Here is a 13,123-nt window from a genome sequence, read left to right as displayed (position 1 = left end):
ACCCATAGCAGTCTTTCCAAGCAGGAAATACTTCAAAAATCATAAATCGGTTATGGATATCTTTAATATTCCCAATAAACAAAATGAATTTGATTTACCTTATTTGTACTGGATTCAAAAGCTTCACAAGAATCCTTACAAACAGAGATATATATAGCAGGTTCCAGTAAATGTTCTACCAAACCTCTCTATTTACTCCTTATTAAAATTCTTACAGTAGTGAAGAAGAAACTTCAAGAGTGCTGTACAACAATATATTCAAGAAGTGGTGTGAATCAGATGTGAATACCAAAAAAAATCTAAAGAATTATTAGAAACTTTGAGATCACATAATCTTAACAAAATCAAAAGAATCAAAACGTACGATTTTTCAACGCTTTATTCAACCATTCCTCATGACAAATTTTTTGATATCACCGACAATTGTTTCTTTAATAAAAATGGAGGTGGTAAAAATGCTTACCTTGTCCTTGGAAATCTAAAAAATTATTTTGTTAAAAACAATTCTGATTGCACACACTAGTACTCCGAAGTTGACATTAAAAGGATGTTTGAGTTTCTGATAGACAACATCTATGTAGTTTTTGGAAATCAAGTCTTCCGACAATCTGTTGGAATTCCCATGGGTACCAATTGTACCCCATTGTTAGCAGGCCTATTTTTGTATTCTTATGAAGCATAATTTATTCAAAAACTTGTACGTGAAAAAAAATAAATCGCTCGCTGTGGCCTTCAACTCAACTTTCAGGTATATTGACGACGTATTATCAATAAACAATTGTTATTTCCATACTTACGTCGACTCAATATATACCAGTGAACTTGAAATAAAAGATACCATTGAGTCCGCGTTATCTGTTTCATATTTGGATATTTACTGGAAATGGAGATTGAAGGTAACCTAACAACAAAACTTTATGATAAACGCGATGACTTCAATTTTTCTCGTCAACTTTCCTTACCTATGTAGCAACATACCTTCATTACCTGCATATGGTGTTTTTGTCTCTCAGTTAATTCGGTACAGAAGGGCATGCTCTTCGTATGAACAGTTTCTAAGGCAAAGCAAGCTACTGACAAACAAGTTGATAAAACAGGACTATCAACAGTCTCGTTTGAAGTCATCTTTTTGTAACTTCTATGGTCAATACAACGACGTTGTCAGCAAATACAATCTTCCACTGGGTCGCATGCTGAGTGACGCTTTTCATACTAATTGTTAGACCATAATAATCATCTTATTGTTTACGGAGTTCTTCCATTTTTTTTCTCCGATTACGAAAAAGAGCACACGGCGGGTGTGACCGGTCAGCAGAGGATGCTCACTTTCCATGGCACCTGATCCTATCTCTATCTTTTTAGAGGTCCGTGTTGCTCTGCTTTGAATTTGTATTTCGTTTTATAGATTTTATTTTTTCATATTTAGAGATGGTTGACAGTTTGTTATATTATTTTGTTTTTCACCTTAAAAGTTTACATATATTATTTTAAGTCATATTAAACATGCATTAAATAAAGGTATACAAAATCCAAAAATATTAGTTTGACTTAAGATGGAATTTACGAACAAATGACCTGCAATTCTAGCCAGTTTTGAGCGAGATATAACGCAGATTTCTTGTATACACCAATGTAACGCATAACTTTTTTTTTTATTACTAAATACTTCAAAGATACTTAAAATATAGAAGCTTTTTTTTTTAAAAAAAATGTATTCCTGTGTGTTGTACCAAATGCAACCTTTTTTTTTTTCAATTAAGAAATGAATTAAATAATTTTTCAATTGATCGACGTATCAATGGAAAAATTGACCGGAAAACCTCGCCAATGCTCGTAGCCTTGCCATAAGTGTTGATCGTTGATCTTAAGCAGACGAAATCGTGAAAAGGCGCTCAATTTTCTATTTAGTGAATTAAATAATGTGTATTGTTTATTTTTGAAGTTAAACTTTTAACTTTTTCTATTAATAAATTTGTTTATTGTTTGCTTACAATTAAACAGACACAACTTTACATTTTGTTGACGGTGTTTGTTTTGGAGATTCCCGTTCTATAAATAATGTTAAAACAGAGCAGTTGAGAAAAGTAGATCCGGCAAAATGTTTTTTGATGCAGGTATCAAAAAATGTTTCGACCAATCAGAAGTGCTAATATCTTATCAAACTAATAAAGTTTCAATGATTAAAATGTTAAAAGAAAAATTTGACGTAAAAGTACAATTTAAAAGAGCTCGATGGTCGTAGCCATTTTTAGACTGTTTTGATTTCCTATATAAGAAGAGATCTATATGAAATTATAGTAGAACACCCAAATTTAAAAGATAAAAAATATAGATTTTCTTTTTCCAAATAATAGTGCATGGCTATTGGCTATATACATTATACTTTGAAATTTAAATTTGGCTATATACATTATACTTTGAAATTTTAATTTGGCTATATGCATTCTATTTTAAAATTTAAATTTGGCTATATGCATTCTATTTTAAAATTTCAGGTAGATCTGGTGGCTAATTTGTTGACCATCCAGCCTCATTAGGCTGAATTATTTTTCCTGTAGGAGGGTACTTGTAAATGGTCAACAGTTTATCCATAAGATAATACATTAAACTTTTAGATATAATATTTCAGTGATACCATGTCATGAAATAAAGGTAAACAAATTCCGAAAATGAAAGTTTGAAAATTTGAATGCTTTTCTATTTCTGTTTATAGAGCTCTTCTTATCTAGGATTTTAATGTGTTTAAAAATGGTCATCTCATATGAGCACTCTTAACCTTGCTTGATTTTTTTAGAAATAAAGTTTGTCACATCACATAGTTGCATTAAGTAATATATTCGAACTCTGACTGTATATAAATATTAAACTCAAACACAGAAGTAATATAAATCTAAACAGTCACTGATTCTCACTTCATCACACTATGGTTAATCACAATAAATGAAACCATCTTAACAAGACCTTGGACTGGACTTTCGATGGGACCTAACTATCTATTTCTTGCGTCAAAACAAGTTTACAAGTTTAAATGACACTGTTTTCAAGTGAAATATACACAAATTACTTAGTCTTAGCTCAAAAGCCAGACAAATCTTGTTGATTTCACAGAGCCTTGGCTGAGTGGCCAGCAATGAAATAGACAGGCCTACGTCACATTGCTGTTTGACACAACTACCTTAAGTCCAAGCTCTTGTTAAAATTGTTTTAGAGCAAAAAAAAAAAAAAAAAAAAAAAAAAAAAAAAAAAAAAACAAAGAAAAAAAACAAAAAAACCCAAAAAATCTTTACTTGACCACATTTCCTTACTCTACCGTTAGTCCTACTGCATCATATCTTATAAGAATTTGATACCTTCGAAACATTAGAATTCATGGTATATGTGGGTAGCCCTCCTTCACGAAATTACACCCTCGACAAAACAAATTTTGAAATCTTTTTTTTTAATGAAACTGAAAACGGATGCATCCTCGAAATACTCTCCGACGAATAAGCAAATATCCCACAATCCACGAAAATTGGCCCATTACGAATTCTAATTGATTTCATAGAAGTCTTGATCACATTTAGACTATATTAGTCTTTTAAGAGGAGCTCTATTGAAAGTTATAGGAAAACATTCAAGTCTTAAAAAATTAAAAATGAGTTTCAAGAATTTCCCTTACTAAATGACAAGTAATGGCTACAAATATCATATTAAAAAAATTAAGGTTAACCAGATGGATACGTTTTAGACCACCCAACTCCCTAAACTGTTACATCATCCATTTTTATATAACAATTGACAAATTTTTCTCTCAATGAACGTAATGACCCGTAACTTTATCTTACCCTTAGCCGAGATCTGGCACGCTAACACTTAGATTGAATTGAAATATTGTTTCCGCACATTCGTTTGAAAATAAAATCGAAGTGCGAATTCTACTCTCTTCTTACATGTATTCATGTGCATTAAATTAAGTCATTTGATATCGCAATTCCAAAGATTTTTCTTTATACTTATACTATTCTTTATTTACTCATAGGAGTATATTTTTTAGACTTTGACATTCGAGGTTCATATGTAAGAATTTTGAATTTTAATAATGACTTTTAAGATTTTACATTTCATATAAATGCACAGATAGCTTATAAAAAGATCAAATCGTATTCCCATAATAATGAAATCTGATATTTGTTATTCTCAGAAGTACTTTTATATAAGTTATTAAATATTTGCACAAAGGTATAGCTTTGAACTCTGGTTTACAATCTGTGATGCCAATGTTCTTGATTTTAGGGGGAACGCCTTCAGGATGACGTTTAATCAGAATGAAAAAAAAATCCACTGATGATAATGAAAAACAAACTATTGTGTTTTAAAGACCTTACATGATAGTGCTATTCTTTACTTTCAAAAAAAGAACGTCAATGACCTACTTTTTTAGTTAATGGCCCTTGAATATTTTTTGGAAATTTAAAGAAAAATCCCTACAAATTTTACACTATGATTGTAATTTTCTTAATTGTGAAAAAAAATACAAACTGCTTAACTCTATAACAAATAAAATACAGCTTATAAATGGCAGTGACATTAAATAGATACAAAGCATAAAGTTTTCATTCATAATTTTTATTGATATTCAAGTCCGAATTTCCTCCATTATTTTTCAGATCCCTACATATTTTTGATTCAATATAACAAAAAACTAAATGATGATGATGATAAAATATTCATAGTATTAAACTTAGTATATTGATCTTTCTCTGCTGGCATAAAATTTATATGAGGTCAATGATCAAAATTTTGAGATATGGTGTCCTTTAACATTTTTAAGCATTTCTCAATATTTTTGTAGTATGTGACAAACGATTTATTTAACAAAAAAGAAAGATAAAACCAACAGAAAATATGCAAAATTATGTTGACTAACAAATAAAATCTTAACTTAAAATATTATATTACTAATAAAAATTATTTTAGTGAAAAACAAAATATGAATTTTTTTTCCCGAATTTCCTCTTTTTGCTAAAAGTCAAACTTTGTTTGAGCCTAATTCCATAATATAGGAGAATTAACGAGTATTATGTCAATAATTCATTTCATAAATACTTTTTGTGTTTAGAACAAATTTTACTCATTAAATTGAACTTTTTAACAATCCGGACTTGAGGACTCAAACCTTAAACAACGTCCTTAAGCGTCGAAGGCAAAGAGATTTGTTAGACTCAAACATTCTAACGATAGAATTGTATCATAAAATCCAATGAATTCAAATCGGATTGATTTTAGTCTCTTTTCGATCTCAACTACTTTTGTTATCGTTGATGAAGGGGAATTAATAATACTAATGAAAGTTAATTCATTGACTTCAAAAATTGATGCCAAGAGCTCAAAGAGAGAAAAACACAGCCAGCATTAAAATTGTTTGCATTCTAATCCAAGCTAAAACAGCACTTATGTTAATGAACTTTCATAATACTACTAAAACGTATCCCTTGCTTTTATAAAGACAAAGGACTTTGGGGGACCATTTGAAAAAGAACCCCCCCCCCCCAAAAAAAAAAGAGAGAGAAGGTTACATATACTGAGGTTTATAAAAGTGATAAAATTGTTTGTAAAATAGAAACATGCATATATATGTTGGCAAACGTTTGTTATAGTTTTTATGCTGTCTCCTGAATACAGCTAATTAACGCATGCAGTTTGATGAGACTTATTAAAAAACATGGTGAAAAACTACAAGAAAAAGAAAGAACAATAATGTGATGTACAGAGCCAAAAATAGATAATGTCATGAAAATGTGTAAATACGTATAATGAAGCTTAAATTTTATCAGTATATTAACATTACATGACTGAGAATTTCGCATATACTAGTAGTCAAAATTATATATGAAAATGTAACAAACTCCCCTAACCCTAAACCATAGAAAAATATATGTAAAAACTACTGTAAATTATCAAAATACATAGCTGAGAGTAAAGAAAATAACCTAAAAACAAAAAGACTCAAAGATAATGACTTCCAGATACTTACATTGTTGACAGACTAGAAAAACAGTGCATGCCTGTGCAGACCTGAGGTTGGGCGACGAGTGATCCCAAAAACCCGTGCAACATACAAGTTAGGAAAAGGAAAGTACACAATAAAAGAAAAAACCAAGCCGTACCGGATAAAACATTTCCGGCTACAAGACGGCACAGTTTTGATATATCGCAGATCGTTTAAGAATGAATTATTTACATAAACAGATCTAGAGCATGCCGTACAATTCTGGGATAGAATCAGTTGATTAATAAATTGTAAATTGTAAAGTTATCTGTAAGATGGTTTGCAATGTAATTTACAAGACACCTAAAACTTGATAATGTCGTAGTTGTTTTACACATTCATGTATTGTTAGATTTCGTATCTCGAAGACATAATTATCCATAAACTACGTCAAGTTTCGTCTCTTCAAGACATACATAGGTTTTCAGCTCAATGTCAGAAAATAAACACATTTTTAAGTAACATCTAAGCCAAGAATGATGCAAAAATACAGATTGTTATAATGTTTGTGAGAACATTCAAACTCAACAATATTTTGTCCAGTCTTCATGCCCGAGTGTTCCATTTCTCACCGGGATTCTTTTACGTTCCGTTTAACATAGAATCTGAACGATCTGAATCTTTCATTTTCTGTAATGATTTATCAAAAGGAGAATCAGAAAGAGATGCTATACTTTTTCCTCGTACACATGCAGGTTTTGGTAATGACGAACACACGTCTGTGTAATAGAGACGCAGCACAACAGTTTCCATGACAACACTGACGCCACTGAGGAAAATTTGAATTGTAACGTAGACAACAAAAAACAAAATATTCTCGGAGTTTTGGGGCATTGAGTCGCTTAGAATACTTCCAAAAACGGCAAACATTAGAAACAGAAAAACAGACAATCCCATTTTTTTCTCCAGACTCAATGGGCAACAGAAAACAGAATGCATTCATGATGGACAAGGCGATGATTGGAAACACTTAAGACAACGTTAGAAACAGAGGTCTCCTTCTTAACACAACACACATTTTTATTATATTTTTCTCGTCCATTTTCATACTTGATGACACCAAATTCCATTCTCCGTTTTCTGCAAAATACTCGATTATAAATTTCGACTGGTTGTAGATAATATGTGTGCTATGTATAAAATAGTTTGTGGAAAAGAATTCAAACTCACACGTCTGAGTGTCAAAAGGAAACTTCTGGGTGTTAAATGCACACATAATGATGCTTTGAATGCCTTCTCTAAGAACAACCTGTCCGGAACTGTCAACCGAAACTTCACTACTTGTGTCTGCAACAGATCCATAAGTCACACATCATTTACAAGAGATTTCTTGAACGGTGCAAATGGATGGTACCCAGACTTTGTTCGCAGGTAGTCGGAGGTATTGGATGTCGGAGAATTCACTCGAATTTCATGCAAGATATTCATCTTTGCATAAGACCTTTAACCACGTTGCAGTGTGTAATTAAAGTCTGCGATTTCATATCCAACTCTTGTAGAGATAAAATATACAGTCTAATCCCCAATAGTATGATTTTGGAATAATCCTTAACTGGTTTTACGTCCCTGTTGTAAGTTTTAAATAATTCTTCTTAATTCTGGACAACTGTGGAATCATTTAAATTCGTGGGGGCCAATTTTCGTGGATTATGACTTTTTTGCTGATTCGTGGGGATGTGATTTCGTGGATGCGTTAGTTACTGTTTTAGCAACAAAGATAACTCTTTCTAAAATTGTTTTCGTTGAGGATTTAAATTCGTGGGGGAGAGCTACCCACGAATTCCACGAAAATTGAGCCACCACGAATTCTAATGATTCCACAGTAAGTGTTTCATTGTTAAGACACATTCCATACGGAACTTGAGTGGCACTAATGATTAAAAATGCAGCCTTTGTTGTTAACAAGTGGTAGAGCATTCTCTCATTCGTCAGATATGTAGCCGTATAGAGTAAAACCAATTGCAGATTCTGATGTAAAGTTAATTTCACAACAGTTCAGGAAAGGTTACTCTGGCTTCAAGGCAAATTCTATTTGGAAAGAAAATCGAAGTAAATATCATAGATGTTCCACACAGCCTAACACATTTCACGTATTAATTTGAACATATCTCGATCGATTATAATACTAATACATGCGAGTCGGTCAATGATACACATTCAAATCCTTTTATTCCTTTCTATTGTCTTTGATGAGATTGCAGTGGAGAATCGAAATGATGAACTATAGAGCTTACTTATCACCATGGCCGGTTGGGCCTTAGCAAAATATTACAGCTCTTTGAATGCCGACATATTAAAAGCAATCTACATTAAAAAAGAATAGCCCTATTCACAAACTGCACTCATGATTTCCAGAAATTGTTTATCGTAACTTACAGCTATAATAAAGGGTTCATCAATACTTTTCGACATTCGAACTAAAGTAAATTACAGTGTGTTTAATTTTCATTTCATTGTAATAATTTTTGTTTGTTCAGGAATAGAACCATCATTTGTTTAACCCAAGAGACACTAGATTCTGTTAGTTAATACTCGTCTCGACCATAAAGGTTAAATCAAATAGAACATCACTCTAGGTAAAACATCATTTTAATACGAGAAAAATAAAAAAAAAATATTTTGGAACCTGGCACTACTTGATAGGAAACACATTACTCATCTATATAGGAAGCATTTTCTTTTAGTCTATCTCATATTATTGCTTTCATCACTTTTTGATAGTTTTTCATAAACATATTAATTTTGTACATCTCAATGACGTAACATTAAGATTTTTTTCATCGATACATCATCTAATTTTAACCGGAGAATTTCTCAGGAACGAAGAAAAAACACCGTGTGGAGATTCAAAATGGGAAATGTTTACATCTTTTTCCATTGGAACTACTTGGGACACCTCGCACACTTTTTTACTGATATAATCCGACTTTCTTTTATGCCTTTTGCAATGCAAAATCCACGTAGACTGTAAGAATAGATATAGTTTGGGCGCAAAGGCCTTTATGATTATTAAGATATTACACCAAAAATGAAGCGACGGAAGCAGAAACTTTCGGCAGAGTACATGTAGTTTTGTTTATTGTTTTTAAAAGGGATTTATCAATGTAAGGTCCACTATTAAATGTTGACGCAGTTACGTAAACTAGTCGTTTAATGCACCCTGGTCAAATTCTAAACATTAAACATACTTACAGTATAATGATAACCAGCATATTAATTTCATTTTACAAAGACTCAACAAAAACTATCAAAATAAATATTTAAAAAAAAGCAAGATTCAAACTTTTTTCTCAACAAATGGTAGTATAGAGAGGACACCAATGAATCCCCTTCATATCTTTAAAAGATTTTCATTAGTCTGTAGCTGCGCAGTTCGACAGCTGCTCTGAGTGATTAAAAAGGCATTGTTCTGTTCTTGTAGGCATACTTTTCAAACAAAATGACATGTAGGACTTCATATTCATTGCATAAACATTTTTGGCCAGTTTCGGACAAAACAGACCAGTTCAGGACATGTTTGCATTCTTATTCTAAAATGTACAATATGGCCGCATATCCTCCTTCAACAACAAAAAGCTCGTCTCCTTACAATTCGATCATACTCTAATATTCTATTTTGACTCCTAGGTAACCAATATGTAAGCTATGTAACGGAAAACATTTAGAACTCCAACATTTCAAAGATCAACATGGCAGTTGCATTCAATCTAATGAGTTAACGTGCATATTGATCTTATTCTTTATTTGTTTTCAAACATTAAGTACGCTGATGCAAAAAGAAGGAAATGTCAGGTAATGGATTGATAATAGATATGCATTTTACCCGAATACAATTGAGAGAGAGAGAGAGAGAGAGAGAGAGAGAGAGAGAGAGAGAGAGAGAGAGATGCCTCAGCCATGGTTTGACGTAAATATTTAGGGGAATACTGTTGTGACTCCTTAAAAGATATATTTAATATTTACTACAATTATCTGTTTTGAAAATTCATATCTTTGTTTAGCAAAAGCTATATTGATGTCACTCTAGCAAAGACTGTTATTGCTTTTATATACTAAGGATAATATAATACATTGCTTTTTACGTACATGTACTACTTAAACCAGCTATTTTGGGTGATAACATAGAGTAGCAATGCATTAATAATTATTGCATTCGATATATTCGACAAAAGTGAGTAGAAGAGATTTTGTATCAGCAAAGATTAACTACATTTGGATTAGTATCGTGATCGATACTTATGAAAGTCAGCAAAGGGTCTCTCTTTCTTGAAAATTGATGATATTGATCCCAATGTCAAGAGGAATTTAAATTTCAACTGGATTCATCTGATCTTATCATACCAACTGACAGGTAATGCAAATGTGTTCACATAAAAGTCAGATCCCTGTGCAGCTTCATTCAATCGTGTTTACATAAAAGTCAGACCCCTGCAGTGCAGCTTCATGAAGCATATCTCTAGGAACGAAAAGAATGGTTTTACACCTGTTTACAACATTGGAGATTGTGTTATTAGTACTAAGTTCAGCCCCGGAAGCAAGAAGTCAAGAAAATGAAACTATAGGAATAGAAAATAACCTGCAAGAAACATTATTTAAAACTTACAACAGGTACACGAAACCTGTCAAGGTGTACCCCAGTAAGTTACCGCTTGGAATTCGCTTATATCTTCTATCTCTTCAAGAGTTAAATATGAAAATGCAGACTTTACACACAGCAACATTTTTGGAAGTAATGTGGACTGACGAATATCTTACATGGAATTTGAGTGAATTTTCCAACATACAGTATCTCCGACTACCTGCGGACAAAGTCTGGGTTCCATCCATTTGTAATATTCAGGAAATCTCTGGGAAAAGATGTTTGACATACGGATCCGTTGCAGATACAAGTAGTGAAGTTTTGGTAAATAGTTTCGGAAAGGTTGTTCTTGGAGAAGCAATTAAAAGCACCATTTTATGCAATTTTAACGCTCAGAAGTTCCCTTTTGACTCTCAGACCTGTAATTTTGAGTTCTTTTCTTATTATAATTACTTTTTTGGAACGGATATTGATATCAACCAGTCTATGTTCCAAGATGAATACTTTGCAGAAAATGAAGAATGGGACTTAGTGTCATCAAGTACGAAAATGGCAAAAATGGGATACGATAACATGATCATCATGTCAGTTGTATTAAGAAGAAAACCTTTATTTCCAACTTTGACACTGGTGGTTCCCATCATCGCCTTGTCTATCATGAATGTTTTCTGCTCTGTGTTGCCTATCGAATCTGGAGAAAAGGTAGGAATGTCTATGGCTTTATTTCTGACATTTGCGGTTTTTGGAAGTATTCTAAGCGACGAAATGCCAAAAAACTCCAGAAATATTTCTTGGTTCATGGTGTACGTGACAATTCAGATTATTGTCAGTGGCTTAAACGTCGTCGTTGAAACAATTGTGTTGCGTTTGTATTATTTAGAAATGAGGAATATGACACTGGATCCTGTATTAGTAGAAATGGCAAGCGACACAGTAACTTCAATGGAAACCTCTTACAATGAATTGAAAATGAAAACAGACAGCATCGACCGTACGAGAAAACATCTTACAAGGAAACGGAAAAACTGGGCAAAGCGTCTAGATAGAGGCTTTATGATCCTTAATATATGCACAAGTGTAATATCTTTTTGTGTCTGCGCATCAATGATCATGATGAATTAGATCTACAAAGTAATGCCCGATTTCATCAATGTGATGATTCACTAAACTCTTCGTAAAAAGTGCGCTTATTCAATTTATTGCTCTCACTAGGACTAAAAGCCTTTTAAATATTTCAACTGTCTCTTGTATATGGATGTAAAATAAAGTTGTTTGCTACTTTATTCCAGACGTCTGCTTATTTTGGAACCCATATAGCGTTATATTTACAAATATTTCAGATAAAAAATGTATTTCATCGATGGAGTTGTACAGGACAACTAAAGACAGCTTGATAATTATGGCCAAATTTAAGGCCTTATTTTAATTTCCATAAGCAAAGAAATCTGTATAACTATATAGAGAAATAAATAAATTCTTAAGCTGAAATATTTTGATTTTTTTTCTATTGGGATGATAATTTATGGCTAAAGTTTTCGGCTGTAATGGAATTGGTTGCATGCTTGTGGATGCAATGCATTCATTATTGTACGAACTATCTCGTGAAGAATATGCTGTTTTTTAATCGATAAATAGATAATTTTACATAGATACGTTTATATCCATAATGACATAAATAAATTACTGCCGACTGTTGACAATGATATGTATGCATTCATACTATTAACATTGCCGAATTCTCGGTAAAAACATTGATGTGCATGTAGTGAAATAGAAAACAAACTCGTTTTGTTTTTTTTCGACTGACAAGAAGTTTGCAAAAAATTGGAAGTCGAATCATCGGGTGTCAACGCTTTGATTTTTGAATTGAATTAAATGCAATACTAGTGCACAAGTGTATATGTACCATTGGGTAAAGCAATAATACTCTGAGAAAAATTCTCAGTCTTAAAAAAATACATTTTTGCCTGTGATCGATAGAAGTCTGCTCTAGGTATCTCCTACTCTCTTTATAATGTTTTGGTCAGGAATATAAAGAAAATGTTAAATTAAACGGACAAGGGCATTTGTGAAAATATACCGATATTCTTTTTCATCTAATAGAACATCTCAAGTAACAAAAAAAAAAATGGTTTTCCATGCATGTAAAAATGAATACTGAAAACCAACTTTTATTCACGTGCAAGAAATTTTCGCAAGGTTAACGTGAGCCTTGTCGTTGCGAATATTTCTCGCCGCGAACCAATCCTTTGTCTATAGTATTTATAATAATACAGGTCTGGATAAGGCTTGGCCGCGAACATTAGTCGTCGCAAACCAGTAAATCGTCATTTAATCGCGAAATAAAGTCGCCGCGAATAAAAATCTGATTACAGTAGACGTCAGCATACCTGTATTGTTTTGAAAGTAATATGAGCTGACAGTGTACTTTTTAGAATTTTAATTTGCTGCAAAAACCTGCTTGTATGATAAGTCTGCCTGTAACTTAACCTGTAACTTACACTTTTATGATG

The 13,123-nt window shown here is 32.3% G+C and overlaps 1 protein-coding gene and 1 pseudogene across 1 annotated transcript; one reads left to right on the top strand and one right to left on the bottom strand.

Annotated features, from left to right (window-relative positions):
• Nucleotides 1-6,253: 6,253 nt before the first annotated feature.
• On the bottom strand, nucleotides 6,254-7,948 carry LOC128162424 (neuronal acetylcholine receptor subunit beta-4-like; annotated as a pseudogene).
• A 2,550-nt stretch (nucleotides 7,949-10,498) lies between these two features.
• On the top strand, nucleotides 10,499-11,939 carry LOC128162058 (neuronal acetylcholine receptor subunit alpha-7-like). Its single transcript, XM_052825247.1, has one exon. It carries the CDS (start codon nucleotides 10,503-10,505, stop codon nucleotides 11,730-11,732), a length of 1,230 nt encoding a protein of 409 aa, XP_052681207.1. The 5' UTR covers nucleotides 10,499-10,502; the 3' UTR covers nucleotides 11,733-11,939.
• The last annotated feature ends 1,184 nt before the right edge of the window (nucleotides 11,940-13,123 follow it).

Source organism: Crassostrea angulata, chromosome 9 (genome assembly GCF_025612915.1).
Source record: "Crassostrea angulata isolate pt1a10 chromosome 9, ASM2561291v2, whole genome shotgun sequence".
Taxonomy (NCBI): Eukaryota; Metazoa; Mollusca; class Bivalvia; order Ostreida; family Ostreidae; genus Magallana; species Magallana angulata.
The sequence above is the reverse complement of the archived record's forward strand: the minus strand, read 5'-3'. Positions and strand labels throughout refer to the sequence as shown.

Excerpts from the sequence above, each read along its gene's own strand:
- LOC128162058 (XM_052825247.1), top strand. The coding sequence starts at position 10,503 with ATGGTTTTACACCTGTTTACAACATTGGAGATTGTGTTATTAGTACTA.